A 21,774-nucleotide genomic window follows, 5' to 3' on the forward strand; every position below is an offset into this window, starting at 1 on the left:
GCGAGCGGAATCTTGACTCGTAGTTTGGGTTGCGGTCGCCCCCTCATCCGCCGTGCGATCGCACGAACGAGCACATTCGCACACAGACACACACAAGTGTCGGATGGGACGGCAAGGTGGGTGGCGGGTACAGATAAGCAAAACAGATGTATGTCGAAAGTACATAGGCGGAGTTAGCTCATGATATCACGAGGTCATGTTAGATTCAATACTATGGTACAGTGTCCAACTCCACTGATTCGCTAAGAAGTTAAAAGCAAATGAGGAGTTGCTGATGGGCGGACGAAATGACAGTGTTCCGTGTCATGATAGTTTGGTACATCCAGTCAAGGAGCGACCATCGGAATATTTCAAAGTATGAAATTGATGGAGCGAAACTAAACTACTGAGTACATCGTAGCCGGGTAGCACTGAGAATCACCAGATTTTACGGTAGTGACATTCAAGTCCGTATTGAGAAAATCTGAACTTTTATCCATTGACGGAAATTTCGGCTCTTCAACAAGTTGTCTAGCACGACTAATAAAGAGTCGCCCTTATGGCACTTCTTAACTGCAAACTTTGAGTTGTTTTTTTGGCTTGCGTGAGTAATATCTACTGTTTTGGCCAACGCAATTGACTGCAATACATATCTGGTAAGCTGTAATCCTACTGGTGTAGTTATTTAGCTTTTGAGAACATTCCCCGGCAGACGCCATCATTCTAAACCTAAATTCAAAATTCCCCCTGAGGATTATCTCTTGATTGCTGGAACAAAAGAATGGGAATTCGAGGTCGGTCAAACGCCAGCAACAGGACTTCTGTTCAGGCCTCGCTAATTCCTTCTACTTTAGAAAATACTGTACCAAGAACTGAGAATCGAACTCACACAAAGCAATTGGAATTGGTGTGTTGGAGATAATCTTGATAGTAACAAGCTTTCCATTGACATGGTTAAAACGCCGGATAGAAAACGATACCAAGTTGCTACAAAACGAACGAAAGCAACTTATGTATAACCGATGTGGTGGAGCGAAAGGTTCTCGTCGATTTGTAAGAAAAATAAAAATTCGGGACTGGGTAGTTTTGGAAATTCTATCTCACTAAGAATCCTGCTGTACAAATGAGGGGTAGTGGGTACATTTGGAAACCTGGTACTCGTCATAAGGGCAAATTTCCCGTGAGAGACTGTCGGATGTGATCGAGACTTGATCGAGACTTTGTCAAAATAGTACATTGAACGGTGGTATTTCGGCAAACTTGAATGCACTCGACAGAGGTATTCGGCAATTCGGAAGGGGGGGGGTAAGCTGAACGATTGGAAAGTAGGCAGAGAGCAGCCAAGACAGAATATTGGCACGCCAGAGAGAGAAGGATGAGTGCGGACGCTAATACTGTGAGCATAGTTGAGTGCAACCAGTTTTTGATTCACGGAAGTGCAGAATATTTTTTCCTCAATGGTCCATTTAATTAAAAATCCACTGCTGTATAGACCAGAACGGAATGATTACCATACTGAAATCAATGACACCAAGGTACAATCTTCTTACACCCATGAATGGAAATTCTCGTATTGCTGAGCTTTTAGGTCTCGGGTCTGTATCTTGCCATTCTTGAATCTTGTGACTAAGACTACTGCGCTGTCACCTCCGTTCGTTGAAATCCCTATACGCCCCTGAAAAGTTGCCATTTTGTAATCAAAGCGCAGAATCCAGACGCCTGGATGCTTTCGCAGCTCTAAACTGATTGGAAGTTCTTGACTATTCCATTTTCACTGACACCAGAAATCAAACATCAGATACCTCTATGAATTTCACCTTTGCCGTCAGTAATCATAGTTCAGTAAAGCGAAAAAATGATTTGGATTTGCATCATTACATGAATGATGCTTTGTATATCCGTTGATAACCAATTCATCTGAGACTAAACATGAAGTTGAATTTTAAATATATCAGGTAGCCAGCTGGTGTGACTGTGGGACAACAGATTGGTGCATAGCAGAATGTAGACATATGGTAGAAGGCTTCACACCGATGATCTTTTCATGTGCCTAATTTTACTGTCTCAGTGAAGCTTATATGCTTTCGATACAGCCACGTCTGGGAGCCCATTGAATGTTGGCATAGTGTTTGGTCACAATTGTCTATCCCTTGATTCCTAATCCGTTTACGCAAGCCCCAAGTTTGACTCCAAATCGTGTGCGCGCAAGCCATTCTTTTCACGGAGACACGTTCAGGATAGCCAAAAGTCAAGTGTTCTGGTCACGGCGTCCCGGTAACTCCACCTTGAAACTCTCCATATTTTCTTGATGGCGTAAATAAGCTTTAACAAAAACATGTTTTGCTGCCAAATCAATATCACCTATTCGTACCTAGCATACTGATAAAGTATGCCATCCATACATCTGGCACTTACGCGTTCAATCGTTCCAAATACCACCTGAGCAGCGGATCGGGCATTGACGAAAAACTGGAAACACGGTAGTGCGTTACCCAGATATATGCTTCCCATGATAACATTGATGAAGACCTGGAATCGAAAACAGAAAGAAAAACAGTCCGTAATGAATCATCATTCAAAAAACAACCCTGAACTAGTTGTCGCCAAAATACATATGTGAATGGTGTAAATCCAGAAAGGTCAACGGGCTTCGGTGAGGCAAATTCAACAAGATGAAATCAACTAACAGGCAGGCAAAACTGACAGAGCTTAGGACCCATCAAGTGGGTAGTGGAAAGTGACCGAAAACAGTCGGATACAAGAATAATCCCAAGTAATTTCTTTGGATACTGGTAGCTCGGGTGCGTTCATTGGTAATCGATTGGGTGGCTAGTGATCAGATCCGTTGTCAAGCACCAACAGCCACCAGATCATTTAACGGCTATGCTGGGTGCCTAGGGGTGCCAGCATCTAAACATGGAAATCAGACATCTAGAAGACACCGACGTCTTCTACCAGAAGATATACCACACCTATTTTCTACCGGATAAAGTGTTATCAAACTTACCTACACTTTATTAAATAGGCCACCTCTGTATAAGTCTATAACAAAGCTTTCGAAAGCAGAGATCCCAATACATGAGATACCTATAATGCTGCTCTGTTTTCCAATAAAAAACCTTAGGTTAAGTATAAAAAATGATTCCCTAACGCGTTTAGCAATAAAACGTTTTCCTCAAGCATATGCATCGTCCAATTTATCGATGTTACGGACCTCGAGTTCCTATTGGTTGTGCGAAATCGGTACTCTGAGTTAAGCAAGTTCGTTATCGAATAGCCCATCCACTAGAGCATATCTTTATAGTAAACCCTCCTGACTTTTCACTTGTGTGCTACTTGACACCTCCAAAGCGAATAAAATTCAGTGCTTGAAGTGCTAGATAGAGAAACCAGTTCAGCACTCGCATCTAGACTTTCAAATCAGAGTAATTATATTTCCAGTAACGGGATCGCGGCAACAGATTCGTCCTTACTGATGTCGAACAAAAGCTGTCACCTCGGAGATTAGCCCATTGGAGAGTTAAACAGTGAGCGTTTTGCTCTACATTTTTATACACTACAATAAACTCTTCATCGCCATTCTATAGACAACTGAAGAAAGTTGATTATTTTCTCTATTGGCATCAGTCGAGACCAACTTCCCATTTTCAAACTTCAATCTAACATTGAGAACTAATGCGTCTCACAAAGGATCTAGGAGTACCGATTCATATTTTTATCAATTCGGTTCATCTTTTCTGACACACGAAGTCAGCTGTTCTATGCCAAATGTTGAAAGGAGGAAAGCTTCTCGCTAAGAAATTACTTATTATCAAACATCAACTAAGCAGTTCCAAATCATTAGAGAGAAAAGTAAACATCTCATATGCACATAGTCTTTAAAAACTGAACATCCTAACACATCTTCTTGAGCTTTCTTGCATATTCATTGACTATTACACAGTGGGAAGCGTGGCTGGTTGTGGATGGCGTCAGTGTGTCAGTAACGAGGCGATTAGAAAACGGGTATTTGGTTGTGCTGCAGGCACCTCAATCCGGGAAAACATCCAGCATCATCGAATGCGGTGGCGCGGTCATGTGCTACGCATGCCGAAACACCGTCTACCAAGACGAGTGTTGTTCTCCGTGCCTCCTTCAGGATGGCGCAAACCGCGAGGTGGACAGCACATGATTTGGCAGAAAAGCTTGAAAGAGATCACGAAGAGTTTGGGTGTTGTTGGTGTTGTACGCTTCCCAAGATGGGGTCCCCGAGACCTCGTCTGTGCTTGGCTGGAGACGTTGCAAGAAATGGCGGCTAATCGATGTCAGTGGCATTCTTGCTGTCAGTTTCTTTCCAGATTGTCTGACTGAGCGGTTGGAGGTATAGGCACCTCAGGATGATGATGATGATGATGATGATGATGATGATGATGATGATGATGATGATGATGATGATGATGATGATGATGATGATGATGATTACACAGTGGTAAACGGACACTGCAAAATGGCTCCGGAATTTCTGCAATACACTTCACCTTCCCTTAGATGCGGCACGGAGCTTGGCCAGTAACCACAGACTACTCGCATGGTTCATCAGTGGTATCCATCGCTACACTAGTAGACCAGCGACCGACCATCCTTGATATCAGTCTCTGTGAACGGCGAAACCAGAATCATAGGGGATATTCCAAGTTTCCTCAACTCGACGAAATCTTCGCTTTGACAAGCATCAGATTTCGCTGAGCTATTTTGACTGTTTCGCACTGACCTTGTTAGCGGCCATAGTTGCATGGTTGCGAAGTTGTGTTCCCCCGTAATCCGGCATATAATTTTTAGTGTCGTGGGAATCTACATACGAATGATAGTGGTTAATTTCATCATTCATATCAAGTTGGTTGGTTTTGACAAAGGATTGGCTCTGACCACTACTGCAATTTCTTTGAGCTACCTTCTGGGCAAGCAGATCGTTTGGAAACCTTGTAGCTGTTTACCAAGCGACCTAAGTTGCTCACCTTGGTTGACACCGTTTTTTTAGGAGCTAAGAAAGCTGTAAAATGCTGCAGTGATTGGCTAGCCTGTTGGTGAGAATGTTGCGTCAGTTTGGCCAACTACTAATATGTTGTCCAGCGGTATACACTTCGAACTGTATCACAGAGTGAGTAAACCATAGATGAGTCATCAGAATTACTTACTAGAACGACACTTCCAGCGTCGGTCTCATTTTCATTGATAAGCTTGATTCCGTACCAAAATATGAGAGCCGCAGAGCAGTAGACGGAAAATGTAATAGATCCACCAACTGGATAATGACGTAAAAGGAAGGAAAGACCAAATTAAAAAATCAAATTGACAAGGATCTTGGAAATGTGTGCAATCGTTTGCTTTACAAAACTGACGGTACGGTTAGCTAAGCTAAGGTTCCCAGTGGAACGTACATTTTGACGGAATGCTATCATCTGGAAACCTGTTCTAGATTTTAGTCAGCGGTGATAGCCTGAGAGCTTACAGTGGGTCTGTTAGCTCTCTGTGCAGTTCGTAATCATCTGCCAACTGACTATTGGTTTCTTTGGGCTTTTTCTTACTTACAATTCAGATGGACCCATCGGTACTGTAGCGCATCGGCCAGCTAGAGTGCACCCCTATATTGATAACTTGTTTGGTTCAATAAAGAGAGGGAACATGTTTCTGGCTATCCCCTGATACAAGAATAGACAAGAAATGCGAAACATGGGCTCTGGAAATTAACCCCTCTCAATCCCGGAACGCAGGCTTGTCACAGAATGTCAAACACAACCACAGTCACATCAATCTTAACGGCCTTCGGGTGAACGTGTCGGGCTAGAACCGTACTCACAGGCAACTAACCTAAACAACTTAGATCACCAGAGAAGCGCAAGTGAGTCGCCCATTTTGATTTGCCCAATATCTATCTGATATCTACCAAAAGAATATCCGCTCCGACTTTTGACCAAAACCTGCCCGACTGTGCTGTCACACCACGAGATGATAGCCCTAGTACCAGTCCGGCTGTTTTGCCGCTTTACAATCCACTGTAACCCAGATGGTGCGGCACTGGATATTCATCAGGGAGAATTATGTTTTGGGAGGTGGGATGTCCCGGTAGAGCTGGGAGAGATGATGGTTGAAGCTTATTATCATGCCACTGTACTTAGGCCGCCTGTAGGCTTAAGACAATCTCTGAATGGCGATCTTTTTATTTTGGGTTCACATCGTACGAGCAACCGAAACGGTTTTACCTAGGCGTTTTTGCGTTCTAAGCTCAGAATATCAAATAACTGCATATTCCAAATCCCCGAGCGTTTACTGTGCGGGCAATCACCAGCCATCGACCGATTCACTGTTCACTATAACTATGAGAATATTATCCGTGGCAAGTTGAACGGGTACCGCCGTTTCACTCAGCTTAAAATGTTGAAGCTTAGAGACAGCTCACAGAAGTAGCCTTGGATAAAGCAGGATAAAGTTCTTTGGGTTTTGGATCTCGCACGCTTATAGAGATATTTTTTCGGTTGCCGATAGATAATCGGGTTCAGTACGCAACTCAAAGTATTAACAAGGAAACGTTATGCAAGCGGCCAACCAGTATTTAGGTTTCTTAGGAGTTGAATTTATCGATTTATCAATGTCGTCCATGGTCGTCCGATTAATAAATGACCGTTAAACAGAAATTCTGATCAAATGTACGTCACTTTTAGTTGCTACTTGATTATAAACCAGCCAAGTTCACCGGAAAGCTCGAGAGAAGGCAGAGATAGGAGCCAGTCTAACTGATGAGCTTCGAAAATGAGGGATGCTTGGGTGACTTTTCCGCCTATGGGCAGTTATCTTGTACGTTATCCCTACGGAAGCACGAGTCGGTTTTTGTGCACCTCATTTAGTGGAGTATTATTATAGACAACATACACACCGGTACATCTAAGTCTCACCGGTCAACTAGCTTTCATTTTATGAAAGGTGTTCCAGTCGATATGCATCCAATTTGGTATTCACATAGAGAGGAATATTCGTGAAAATTCAAAGAGTATGCCTCCATGATTTGCCCAAACAATGTAACTATATGGTCATGCTTACTACGGCTAATAGGAAATTCATCGTTCATGATGAAACTTGAGTTGATCTGTAAGCAGAAAAGCATAGCCGATGGATTCAGTTGGTTTTCCCGTTAGTAACACTCTAGTCTGCAGATGGGTGCTTATTTTCACCAGACTGGTTTGGTTTCAACCTCAAAAAGTACTCATAAATACCAGAACAAGTCTCAATCAATTGGAAGTAATTGGAAGTAAAATAAATATTGCGGCGCCTAGCTTTGAGTAACCATTGGGGTAGTGTCGTTTCATGAAAAGATATCTGGATGTCTTGAATATTATTTCAACCAAAAAATGATGCGGCATTTATGCAACACATTCAGTCTGAAGAGTCGTCCAGTCGAGTCTCTGGAAATCGGAAGCATTTGAGCATGATCTAAAGCACTGTGCTGACTGAGAAACTCTTAGACACCAAAATCCGCGGCCCACGCGGCTTTTTGATCAAACCTAATCATCAGTGTCCGTGTTTGGATGCACTTGGCTTTATCGTTACAACTTTTGATAGGATTTCTGTGTTTTCACTGTTCCAGTAGATCGTAAAGTAGAAAACCAGCTTGAGAGACGGGTCTGGATAGTGGGTACGAGGCAAAAACTGATATGGTTGTACATACGTTCCGTTGGACAGAAGGGTCTGCAACTGGTATTTATATGAAAGTCATAATTAAGTGGAACAGGTAAAGAATTAAGGAAGTTTAGACAAGTCAGAATTAGGATGGAATCACCTACCCTGCTCTATGTAGTCAAAGATCAAAAACGTCTAAGAAAAGTAGATCAGACGCCACTTACAAAGTGAAAGGCAAGTGTACTAGGAGACTTTTTTTCGTCATTGTGTTGATGACCACATCAAAATGGACCAGAGACTCTGACTTCCGTCTGTCAGGAATGGGATTCTATATTAGAAAGATGTGATCCTATCTAAGTTTTTTAACTAAAGTTTAACTCATGTTCCGGTAAATGGCCTTCGTAGTAAAGTATTAATAAATCATGCCAGAAACCTTTGCTTTCCCGATTAGCATGACTAAAGACCGATTGTTATCGCCTAGCGATTCAAGTTTTTTTAGATCGGAGGAGCTGAGTAGCCATTAAAATTGTGACCTACCAGTGTGCACAATAAGCAGGTTTAGGTGGTTCTCGAAAGCCACCCAAATTTTCATTTGAGTCCTCAAACAAGAAACCGCATAACTTGTGGGATCACTTCAAGTTTCGGTCTCTGGAAAGCTTATTTGGGGCGGTACGTAGTTTGGCTTTGTCCGATTCCCACGAGTTACAGAGGTATTGGTCAGCTAAAAGCCTGCTCTACAGAAGAATCACTATTAAGTAACATCCTGAACGCTTCATTGGTATTCATTCTGTTGGCACAGGACAATAAAAGTGTAGAAACATCACAAACAAGAGATTCAGCTGGGTTCCAGATGAGTCTGTCGCAAAACCAAATTTGTTGGCAAATGAGTGTAGTTTGCTAATGAAATATCAAATTTAAAAACGAGAAATAATATCCAGAACCATATGAGACGCTTACAATGCTGAGAAACTGGTTTTTATTCAAGCTGCAGGGACACCTATTCTATAAGAGTGACGAAGTAGTTTATATGCTTTCCTCTAACCTTTCAATTGCTGCCAAAGAGACTAACTTGGATGCCAAACCTAGGTGCATATTGCGCAATATGAAAAATTTCTCCAAGACATCGTAGGTCAAACCGCGACCCTGTGTCATCTACCGCCATGATCGAGCCGCAACATGATGACCAATGAATCGAATAATTTGTTCACTGTTTGATAGGCAACAAGAGGCTGAAACTCCTGATCACCACTGAGGCTTTGCCTGTCAAACCTCATTAGTCATTACTGTGTGCACAAAAAGCTTGAAATAATGTATTTGGTTTGCGCAGTCCTGATAATGTGATACACGCACCCAGACGCACGTGATTCTCCGTGAAACTCAATCTCCACCTTTATTTGTGAGCATGCATTACGTCTAGTAAATGGAGACGGTAAAAAAATGTCAGCATCTGGCTACATATTTTCAACTCGTATTGATAAAACGAATATCATCAACAGCACAAGTGAAAGAATAGGCGTTGACACCAATAATTTGCTCTTAGTCATATAAAGAGTAGTGTGTGAACTGTATCCTCATTATCACCAGTCTTCAACGGCGGTGAATTTCCTCTGTAACAAACCAAGTCAATCTTTGTCACGTGACGTAAACCGCCTGACGCTCATCGATAAATGTGTGGTTTGGTGATTCTTATCTCATATTTGAAAGTCGAATTGATTTTACATGGGGATAATGACTCATCTACAAATTACTCCTGTACAATATTCCGTTTCCGAAACATTCAACAATAATAAATGGATGTTACACTACTCATTTGTGAACAAAGCGCGTCAAATGTGATTTACGATCCTCTCACTCACAGAGAAGGAACTAGTGAATAACCTACAGAGTGATCCAATTCCTTACAATGCTATTTCCCTGCCGGTTATTAGGCCTTTATTTTGTCATTTGTTGACATCCTCTATGCTGTAAGCCGGAAATCACGCCAAAAAATCGCCTGTTTTCTGGGCACACACTTTCCATGGATCACTCTGCCCCTATTATTCAGGATGCACAGTGCCAACCTTTTCTCAAGTGTCAAATTTTCATGGGACTTTCCATAAGGAAGAACAATTTGTTGTAGTAGCTTTAGCCAAGAATTCGTGCTGCTTTCTGGGCTTCTTTTAGATACTTAGAACTCAGGTAAGTTCGTTTAGAACGACAAGCTCAAAAAGACGAAATTGCTGACTAGTCGTGCATTGGTTGCCATGCATGTACCTGAGAATTTTTGCTGGTAGATGAAGTATATCCCGCTCGATTCCAGGATGGTTTAAACAAAACACAAAATTAGCGTCAGTCTTCAACGGCGGTGAATTTCCTCTGTAACAAACCAAGTCAATCTTTGTCACGTGACGTAAACCGCCTGACGCTCATCGATAAATGTGTGGTTTGGTGATTCTTATCTCATATTTGAAAGTCGAATTGATTTTACATGGGGATAATGACTCATCTACAAATTACTCCTGTACAATATTCCGTTTCCGAAACATTCAACAATAATAAATGGATGTTACACTACTCATTTGTGAACAAAGCGCGTCAAATGTGATTTACGATCCTCTCACTCACAGAGAAGGAACTAGTGAATAACCTACAGAGTGATCCAATTCCTTACAATGCTATTTCCCTGCCGGTTATTAGGCCTTTATTTTGTCATTTGTTGACATCCTCTATGCTGTAAGCCGGAAATCACGCCAAAAAATCGCCTGTTTTCTGGGCACACACTTTCCATGGATCACTCTGCCCCTATTATTCAGGATGCACAGTGCCAACCTTTTCTCAAGTGTCAAATTTTCATGGGACTTTCCATAAGGAAGAACAATTTGTTGTAGTAGCTTTAGCCAAGAATTCGTGCTGCTTTCTGGGCTTCTTTTAGATACTTAGAACTCAGGTAAGTTCGTTTAGAACGACAAGCTCAAAAAGACGAAATTGCTGACTAGTCGTGCATTGGTTGCCATGCATGTACCTGAGAATTTTTGCTGGTAGATGAAGTATATCCCGCTCGATTCCAGGATGGTTTAAACAAAACACAAAATTAGCGTATATACGCTCATTTGCAAACTAATTTGGTTCTTTCGAGAGACTCACCTGGAACCCAGCTGAATCTCTCGTTTATGACGTTCTCAGGCAACTGAATATGCTGCACCAGGCCGCCTCATGTTTCAGTCGCTACGATGTTTGAAATATCGCGATACATGTATATCTTTGTAATGTACTACTCATAAGGTTGCTGAAAATCCATCGACAGCGCACGATCGGTTGACGGAAACCCGGGAACTGTGCCTGCCTGATGAGCCCCAAGAAGAGCGAAACCGGTCGTGGGCTGTCGATGGATTTCCAGCAACCTTTTGAGTAGCACATTACAAAGAAAACACAAAATTCATATGACGCAAAAACTGGGTAACAAACATTGTTGTTCCAGAATTGGCTCTTAATTAGAGGTCTCATACAAAGCAGGAGAGTTTTTTCGTGACGTGAACGATTAGAAATATATCGAAAAGGCATCACTCATCAGATGGAGTTCCTGCATGTGGAACGACATAATTCAACAAAATCTGATAAAACTCAATCTAGATAGGATAGGGACTCTCGGCAGAAAATCAACTCACCGCCACCCATTGCTGTACTTTTCTTTATCCCAACAGATTCAGCTTTGTACTCGTGTGTAGCGTATCGGTTCAGTTCCTTTTCTTCACCGCCAAATGCAACCACTGTCCGAATCGCAGCCAAAACCTCGCCCGCAATCGAACCGGCACTAGAATAGGCCTGTAATTCTTTCACCGTAAAGTATTTCATTAGAACACCGAACAAGGAGAATGCCACCACAACCAATGGTAACAAGGCACAAGCCACCAGTGTTTGCTTCCAGTTTATTGAAAAGGCAATCACGATACCAGCAACGAATCCAGAAATGTTCTGCGTGAATTCGCTCAGCTTGGGTCCTATGCCTGTTTCGATCTGTTCAGTATTCTGAGATAGCATGCTTATGAGTGCACCTGTGGACTGTGCATCAAACCAGGATACATCTTGCCTCAGGATTGCCTAAAAAGTGAATGGAAGTAACAAACTGTGTTCTAGTGGTCGTATATGAGTAGACAATTAATAACAGACTGGCCAACATCTCGAGAACATCTAAGAGGCACTGTTGGAATAGAAATCATTAGATGTTAACACAAACAATAAAGATGCACTAGTTCTTCGATTTTACTAATTTATGGGATCGGACGATTCCCGATCAATAGTTTGTTAATGCTTATTCAAACACTTAAAATGACCATGGTTGGATCGATCGTTGACTTGGTTTCCCACGGTACTGCGCTAACATTTCAAACACTCAATGTTAATGGGGATAAAAAATCCTTGCTGATTGTTACCCTAAAAGTACAATTTGAAGTGCATCGATAGAAGTTTGATGATCTGATCACTCAAAAGCAAGCCAACCTGAGGCTAACCGCTTGAGTAAGTAAAATCTCTTCAGGTCTGACAACTTTGAAGGCTAATAATAATTGCATTCAGAGAAAAACCCACTGTCTTAAATGAGAAAAATCCTGAGACCCAAGCTCACACAGCTTGAGTGAGACCGAAACAGGTAGGCAGAAGTGCACGGCTATAGGCAATGTGGTTTCTCTCACCTACATCCTTTAACTCCGAGCATCACTTCGCGTTTCTTCTCTTTGAGATGAAGACTTCCGGAAAAGATCAATTAATTTTTTTATTCTTGGTCAAACAAACAAACAAACAAAACAAATGCCTACGACAAACCTGCCAGTATGCGATGGCGGTTTACGTGAGAGGATTGCACTTCTTTGCAGTCACCCAGTTATTGAAGTGGAACACACTCCCAGAAGCTATGATTGTGTTACCAAATACAAATACCGTAAGACCCATCGTGAGCTCCTCATCCACCGCTGGTATGAAACCTCATCAGTTGAGTTTTGAAATCCTGAAAATTGGATGAAAGCCATGAGGAAATTCAACGCGATTGGGTACCAGCAATACAAGTATGTCATCCTGGTGCTAAGTAGCGCTTCAGTTAACAGTTAAACTGGCAGGCATTTTCATTTGCAGTTGCGGTTCCAAAATGTATGAATCTGACAACATAATACGTCTAAATGCACTAAAGTGAGTGAAGACGACTTCAATCAATCATGGTGAGTAGCTGCAGTACTTTAATATCGCCATGGCCGATAATGCGCCAGGCCAACTTGGTTCAAAGAAAAGAGAACACAAATTTAGTGCTCCTTCGTTAGTGAGCATCAACCAGAACAGTTGCCGCAGGACGGAGAGCTAAGCTATTGCAGAAAAAACATTCTGATTGAAACTACTTCAAGCAGCGTAGCAAATTTCGGGAAAAATAGGGCGTTAAAAGTTTTGTCATCGACAGTGTTCACATTCCATGCCAAGCAGCTTTGAGGAGCTATGTAGAAAAGTAACTGTTTGAAAGCTTCTTGATTTTTTTTTTAAAAATAACTCACCCGTTTTTTCCTACGATCGACCTGATCACAATGAGAAATAAAGTTGGTTTAATGGCTATCCCCATAAGTGATCAAAATAGGCCACGTTTTTTGTGAATAGTGATACACCGCTGCCATCTTGCAAGGTTTCGAATTCCAACGGTATTATAAACTTGATTCAGGGTTTTTGGAGACGCCCGTCTCCGGAATTCTCAGGGGATTTTTACCTTGCAACTGTTTACGTAAGGGCTGAACACAACCATTGATTGCACATAGGCAGCGATCTTTTGCTGCATAGGCGATAGAATATGTAGTCGCTTCTGCATGAGGGAGCCCGTAAGATTTTTTTTTAAAATGTCTTCCCCCTTGTTGTAATATTTACAATGTGAAAACACTTTTACAGCTCTGTGTTTGCAAAAACAGCCTACTCATTCTTCACTGAACCTGTCAAATTTGAAGCCAACTAAGCTTTGAATCTGACAGGTTCAGTGAAGAATAAGTAGGCTAGTTTTACAAACACAAAGCGTAACTTAAGTGTAAACGTGGTAGGCATGTAAGCCACAGTGCTTTTGCTTTCCGATGGATATCGTAGTTGACCTGCGCTCGAGGCGATTTATTCATCCACTAGGGTATTATTATTGTCTGTGAAAAGTAGAGCATACAGAATATTCCAAATGTTTGATTGTGTCATGAAAAACGGTTGGAGTGACTGACACCACTGCACGGCCGGAGCGCATACGTCAACCACTCGCCAGCCAGCCAAAATACCACTACCAAAATAACACGCAATGTATCACTTTTTCCGTTGTGTGATGCCGCAACATCAAAAACATGCCCAAAAATACACAGATTATATAACCTATACATTAACATAGATTAACCTGTCAAGACCATATGCACAAGAAGGCTGAGGAAACGCGTGACCAGCAACACGCAAACTTAAAGCTTTTAGATGTAAGATTCGGAAGTGTATGGGCTGAGCAACTTTATGGCGAGCATTAGCAATTGCTCTGGTCAAATCCGGTTGATTAGTTGAGTTACCGTTTTGCTTTCGCTCATCTGTACTTCAATAGCAATAGTGGTGTAGTAATTTACGATATATATTGGATGTTTTGACACAGCTTTTTCCCTGCAAGTGAAGCCATTCTTTGAGGAAAGCTAAATGTTACCGCAAAACCATTTCATCCTTGACCAGAATAATTAAAAGGGAACAGCTAACCCAGAACAACCCATATATAGGTCGAGAAACCCGGTCCGTTATCCACTCACCGCTTCCGTACAAGGCAGTACGGAGCAAACGCGAACCAAAACGGTGTTAACAAATTTAGAGATCTGAAGAGACGCTAAACACTTCACATGATGCACCAATTGGTTTTGTGTGATGTACTAAAGAAGAGTCACCAAATGTAAACCAAGTCCAATGTCGTCTCCGAAACAACAGGGCCAGTCCCGTTAACAGGGAGCATAAAAACGTAATAAATCCTATTTGTCGAACGATAAATCAAATAACGGAGTAACCAGGATTCAATACATTTTATTTATTACAGTCTACTTTGAACTTAAGGGGAATAATAAATAGATAGTTCTTCAAATTTCATTACGTATACTATGAAGCACCACTGTTAACTGGTGTTGTTCCAACAGGAACAACGACCATGATTTGTTTCATGGTTACCGTCTAAGTGTTTAAGGGCTTTGAGGGACATGAAACATGAATTAAAAGAAGGACTTGGAAAATCCTAAATGGCTCCTTTATGTTTCACAGGAATAACCATTTTGTAGATTTAGCCGGTACGCCTAGACCCGGATATTACGGAAAAGGATAACCTGTAATGTTGTGAAGTAGTATCTCATTCCTCGGGAAACACTCAACTGTTTGCGAGCAAGGGAGGAAATGGCTCAACAGACATGGTCTCGGTAGAGTCTTCTCAATTCATACGGTTTAAAAGACTAGAACAGAGGTATTGTGCACCTTAACTGGTTTTTGTGACAGCCGGCGCGATATTATCCCCGCATTCGTTTATTACATTGAGGTAAACGCTACTGTTTTAGCTCTTGTAACTATGTAACTTGATAAGACCCCCATAAAGTATTTTGTCAGCCCGCCATTTTTCATCGTGCGTAGTGAGTTTCAGACTGCTAGGTACGGCTTACTTAAAGGACACGCCCAAGCGAAACGCCTTAATTATTTCATAGCGGTCCATATGCTACTTTAATAGAATTTTTCTTGCATATAAACCTAAGGACCTTGACCAATCAACAGTTTATTTGACTTTTCAGGCACGTTTCACTCGCCCAGAAACCTGATCAATATTCTGCACAGGTATGGTTTATTATATCCAAAGAAACCGTTCAACTAATCTCCACAGAGAACCAACAGCTCCCGTTTGACGATCTAGAAGGCCGACGGTCATTGGTAACTATAACGGTGCCTGGAACCCGTTTTGTCACAACATCAGAACAAATTCGCGATGACCAACCAACTTCGTCATGTTACTTTATCCTGAGCAGCTCCTGAGTTTGTCGTCAAACTATCAACTAGAAAGCATTTCTACTATTTTTGTATCGCACAGTCAAGTTATCAAGTAGAACGCAAAACTGCAGGTACTACAATTATGCGGTGGCGTTAGAGTGAAATGGCAGCAAAGTATAGGTCCTTTTTAGTTTGAGGATCTGAATAGATGGAGAATTCGCCTAATATCCTTTTTATTTTCCGGAAGAATAATGTGATTATTTGTAGGAAGCGGCAAGTGGGTGTTCGAACCCCTTCTAACTTTGAATGCTCGTTGAAAATCACTGACACTTTTATGGGTAGATACAACTTAAGCAAGGTTAAGGCTCCAAGTGACAACCTGGAGGTCTCGAGTTCAAATCTCTCCGTGCGTTCGTTGGATGCGGTTTCTTGATTTTTGCCATGGGTTAACTTAACTCAAAAAAGAAAGCGAAACTGGAAATTACACCAGATACGTGTTCATCCGATGGCCGTGGAAACATGCTGATGATAGAGACAACTCCCTCGGTTGAATTGAGTGGCTCAGGTGGTCCAGTAGACCCGAGTGCGATCTAAACAAAAAACAATATGTTACAGGACCCAAAACAAAGACCAGATATTAGAGCGCGCGCTTCTCAGGTAAACCTGCCAGAAATGTGTGAAGTTGTTTATATTTGCACGTGAGTTTTTCTGATTAATTCAGAATGTCAAGAAAACGTGCATAGTTTCCGCAAAGTCAGTTGTTATTCCTTGGAATTTTGTTACAAAAACCCCAAACCCCCTAGTGATGGGGGAGTTTGAAGCAAAATGACTGAGGGTACTGATGCGACAAGAAGCCGACAGACCAAAGCAAGCCGCAGTGATCAAGAGGGTGGACCGCCCTCCAGCACTTCTAAAATACGGGTAATATTAGAAACCTAGTTTTAAGAGGGCTCGCCGTTTTTAGAGTGCTTTGAGTCAAAGTTTACTTCTGCTGCACTTTTGGTCGTTCTTTTTATATAATTCAGTAGCCCGTGATACCCACCTTATACCTTGTTTTCTGACACGGACAACATTTGTTGCGACTTCTAAGAGGCTAGGACATCTTACATTTATCAACTCTAGAGGGTGTAGTGCGGGAGCTCGAAACAGACTAAGCTTAAAACTTATTCAGTTTGAGCATCCCTCCAGCAATTATTTGCATTTATCAAACACTTAATGAAATGAATGAAACTTATCCACCAGCAAAGAGATGGAGGAGATAGGGAGGTTCACATATGCTTTTCTGGCAGCGCTTTTTAAAGCAAACAGCATCTCATATTCTGTGTAGTAAAGGTTGTTATTTAACGACTTCCTGCTTTTTCATAATAATGAATGCGAATAAAGATTGTCGGATATTGGTTAGACGTTCTTCTTGCTGATCACAGCACAGCTATCCTTGCAATCAAGTTCCAAACATTTATTAAGGGATAAAGGGTCTTGAGCTTGGCGGGATGATACGAGCCAAATTAGGGGGCACCAATTAAGAGTCAGTTGACATAAGATAAAGATTTCTTCAGGAGTCGTTGCTTTGACCAACACTTCTGCAAATTTCTTTGATGATCTCTCATTTAATCCACATGTAGGACACTTAGTGATGCACCTGACTTATAACTACGATCGTCAGTTATCTAAGAGAATCAAGCAGAACAGCTAAAGAATGTCCTGTGCTCATTGCTCAAGTGATCACTTGTGGTTGGCACTGCCAGCCGAATCCTTTAAATTCTGTATATTCGGTTGTAAGCATCAGGCATTCTGGAACAACTTATGCTGGATTATGCTTAATGAGTATTATTCAGTAAGATGTTAACCCACAACTGTAATATCCTTTGATTTCGAACCCTAAGTTGGCTTTCAAAAAGGTCAGAAGTTCTTTTTTGAATCTTCCGGATACTTTGAAGATCTTAAAGCATGCTCCAAGGAGGAAATTTGCAAATCCCGTAATATTTCTATGTATGATGAAACCTAGATTGTGACGGTCGATCATCGTGCTAACAACCAGGGTGCAAGTCAAAAGATGTATCAAGGGATTTTGTAATCAGTTGTCAGGCTTTTTCAAATGATCCATTTGGATAATCAAGTGACCCTAAATCGTCAGTTCTTTGAATCTAGAAGCATTTAGAAAGATCTCCTACCATGAGCGTGCTCTTATGATATTTTGCAGCGTTGTCGGGATTCCTGTAGAATCAAAAAGAGCCAGCAACTGAAAAATGTAAAAGAAACCTATTAAACCGTGATGCAGGATGCAGCCAATGCTTTGGTGTATAACCCATCATAGCCAACAGCTTATATGGGCACTCAGCCTTCTGCTTCCTAAAATTCAATCAAATGACTGGCGGTGGCATTTTGATGGCCCTGAAGTTCCTGAAAATAATGCTATATTTTTGAAGCCAGAGAAAAACCTCACTTGGAGACCATCAAATATACCTAATTTTTATAGTATGCTTTGCGAAATAGCAATTATAGGCATCCACATTTCGCTCGGATCAGGTGAAGTTCACCAACATCAACTCAAGAACCTCACAGAGTGTGTCCTTGGACCACTAACTGACTGTTCTGGAAGACTTCTAACAAATGTAAACTCGGAATATTTATACGGCTTTTAATATGGATAAAATCTTCCTCATTATATATTCATCAGTCCTACCTAGGTGAAATTTTGAAGAGGTTGACAAAATACTGCACGGGAATGTGCTCTGGGTTGAAATTCAGGTGATGAAGCAGAATTGATATCAAATATGAAGGCTTTGATTTAAAAGCAAACCATTTTTGGGAGGAAATCATAACTAAGCGTGAAAAAATCGTCAGTCATTTCCATGTCATTTTCCGATGGCTTTACTAGATCATTCCAAGAAGCACTACCTTAAGGCTTTTAGTTACGGTCAAGTCCATACAGACCAACACAAAAACAGAGCCTAGGTAATTAGCATCACCGCTGGACACATTCTAGGCAAAGGAATAAACAATTCTGATTACACTGGGCTTCATGTATGGACAGTTCTTGGACCTGTGTTCTCCAAGATATGTCCGAGTAAATAATCAATCTGTGGTTAGATTTCCTGCTTTGATGTTTGTTCATGTAAATTTCTTCGTGGATGTTGGAAGTATAAAGTCATTTCAGATGCTTATTGGTGAATACTATGGCTGGTATATCGCCTTTCACGCAGACATAAAAAATGCCGAGTGATTGTTTGGTCATTTTTGCTCCCCTGGCATATGTCACACTAATGGTCATCCGTAAAGGAAAACAGGCTGCAGGAAGATCCAGTGGTTTTTGTGTCTTCTGCTTTTAAATGGATGTAAGAATGCAAACAAGATATCCATAAGCTTCAGACTTATCTATTTCATTTGATATTTTGCCCAATCTATTCCAGAACTTCGAGCCTTATAGGAAAATCACGGTAGATTACTGGTGAAACTTTGTTAGCCGGCGGATTTAGAGTTTTTGAACCGAATTTAGGATGCCAAAACAAGCTTACAGAAAGGGTTATGAACCCACCATCGTTTTTAAAACACAAAATACCCTGATATACTGAAACAATGGAGAATTTCTTGCCTCACAATTATCATTTGGAGAACACTGATTTCTAGAAGCTAAGAACACCATACAGAAGAGCTTAATGAAGGGTAGAAGAGGTGTTTTTCAGTGCTTAGAGCCCTCTCCTTGCCTGGTTTTATGGCAGCTAGGCAATGGGTTCCGAAAACGGTACGTTGCCGCCCACGACGGTAATATAGTATGTTGACGAGTATGATAATTATGATGGCCATAATGGTAATATCGATAGTAATAGTGAACATGGTAGACAATACGTGAGTGCCGTAAAGGTGGAAGCTAGCGTTTTTCTGCGTTTATCTCTGTTTGATAAGCCAATCGAACAACACCAGTATTATGAGCAAGGGAAACTTCGCTTCATCCCTCCATCATACTGCCATTACGGGCTAGCCTGTCGAATAAACTTTCCAGAAGATTGATGGCTGTAAAAAGACGGCTTACTGAAGCGTATGTGCGGATCTTAGCAAGAAGATAACTAGTTCTCAACTTTCACATGTACTGTCCTTCAGCAATAAAACAACCTTCAGAAGTGAACAAGGGATTAACTGCTACCCAGCACAAGGACGGATTAACCGGGTTTGTACGGATCTAGTTTGCTTACTTGTCAGAACGTTTTTACAACTACTTTATTAAGATGGGGCTTTGCGCAGCAATTTTACATTGCACAAAGACACTTGTTCAACCAAAATATCACTAGTTTAGACGATTTTATTAGGGAACCTATAAATTAATTGCATCAAGAGGCACGTGGATAAGAAGCTTTTCTGTAATACCCTTATGTGGATAAGAAGCGTAAACTTTACTCGAGCAATTGTAGAAATAAATTGAAACATAGTACAGCAGTGATGAAACTTAGTGAACGAAACCTACCCTGAAATATAGTAGCCTAATTCGCCTGAGTTGACGTTTCGCTGCAATCTCGATCACCGCCGTCTGCGTAAATGCTGCAGCCAGTACTATAGTCCCCAAGATTGCAAACCATATTATATTAGGATTGACATCTTTTGCGGAGAACGGTCGATTTGGGTCCGGTTGGGAGAAAACGTTAACCAGTTGCCGAAAAACAAGTATGTTAGAAGGTCCAGAAATGCCAACCCCAACGGCAAGTAGAAGTCCAATAACTAAGTATGTTTTCTCGCGCCAATCCGAATATCTGAACTAATACAGCATGAGAAATTTCAGGAGTATCAAAATAGAAGCTCACCAGCCCGAAATAACGAACTTTTGGGTAAACGCTATTTTAAAAAAGGTGAGAATATTGAAATTGCTCATTAGTGAACCCACTATTCATTGCCTTCGGTTGCACTGCCACCCTTCTTATCTTTGACATCTCCCTTCCCGCGACGCCTCATTTGTCACTTAAACGTGTGCTGTCAAATGACCTTTCAATGTGCACCGGGTTAGTGCAGACCAATTAGTTCAGCGGAAAACAACACTGAGGGTTTGTATTCACATTGTACTCGATATGGGCTGATATTCAGAATAAAGAAACGGTTGTTATAACCCTCTCCTGACAGTCAAACACTGAATGGTGAAAGAAGAGGACCCCCTAACCAATTGCCAGGTTGCTTGAAGGAATTTGTCATTATATATTCCATGTACTAGCCAAGCAAAAGCCGTAAATTAGAGAGAGGGAAGGGTGAGACAATTGGTATTATGGAATTGGCAACGTTGAAAACCTTCGGGCTCATACCGCGAGCAGGAAATTCAATCCTAGACCGGGTACCTTGTTGAAAAAACATTTTGAGAAAGTGAATTTCGCAGTCCGGTTCCCGATTCTTTTATTTCAAGACGATGAAGGTGAAGCAGTTGTCCCGTACCCCACAGGCAATTCGACTGTGCGAGAGTTTTACGGACTGGCCTCTTTAGTTGGTATCACGGGTATGCGTGAAACTACGCTGTTTGTTGAACCGAGATTGCCCGTATGTGAGTCGTGGACAAAATCGAATTCGTCTGGACTGCGCTGTAAACACCTTGAGACATGAATAGCAGATTCGTAGAGGTGGCCAGCCTCTGAAACTTCCCAGAGGAGCTCATCTTATTTGTTCCAGGGAGGTCAATATCTGAATAGAGGGCACACCGATGGGTGAATAACGTGACGTTGCCCTTGTTGTGAAGGCCAAGCGCTACATCAATTTCGCTCAGTCGATCAGTCATTTGGTAGAACACAAGAAAGCCGTTATCCCTTATAGCCTCCGTCACACAATGACCCTCGATACAACAGACCAGACAAATTTACAGTTGTTCCCTTCACAGCGGCAACACAATGATCGGTATGGATGAAGTTTGCAGACACGGCAAACCTTTCCATTGTATTTGCGCCATAAACCTTCCACATAACCGATATCTTCGTGGAGGGTGATGCCAAATAGAGCGGCCGTTCTCGAAGGATCTTAAACAAGTACACACTGTAATCTATGGTGATAGTGCCGAGAGCTTAATAAACACAAAAACCAAGCTCTCTTTGTAGAAAAAGCTCGATGAGCTCACAAATGAGCACCTGAAGTCAATGAATGAATGAATGCCCATTCCTTCAAGGTTATATTGGTGCAGAACTTTTGGAATCCTGCCGAGACACTGGAATCTCTCTATCA

General features: G+C 41.6%; 1 protein-coding gene across 1 annotated transcript in view; it reads right to left on the reverse strand.

Annotated features, from left to right (window-relative positions):
* The window catches only part of T265_13344 (hypothetical protein), a gene marked incomplete at both ends in the record, with an annotated part of 62,278 nt that extends 41,938 nt beyond the window's left edge, over positions 1-20,340 (reverse strand). Inside the window, 4 exons of the mRNA XM_009168455.1 lie at positions 2,395-2,508; positions 5,154-5,260; positions 11,274-11,706; positions 20,051-20,340. Of these exons, the coding sequence (XP_009166719.1) occupies positions 2,395-2,508; positions 5,154-5,260; positions 11,274-11,706; positions 20,051-20,338 (942 nt within the window). The remainder of the gene's footprint in view (positions 1-2,394; positions 2,509-5,153; positions 5,261-11,273; positions 11,707-20,050) is intronic.
* Between the last annotated feature and the right edge of the window lie 1,434 nt (positions 20,341-21,774).

The sequence above is a fragment of the Opisthorchis viverrini genome (assembly GCF_000715545.1).
Source record: "Opisthorchis viverrini unplaced genomic scaffold opera_v5_57, whole genome shotgun sequence".
NCBI lineage: Eukaryota > Metazoa > Platyhelminthes > Trematoda > Opisthorchiida > Opisthorchiidae > Opisthorchis > Opisthorchis viverrini.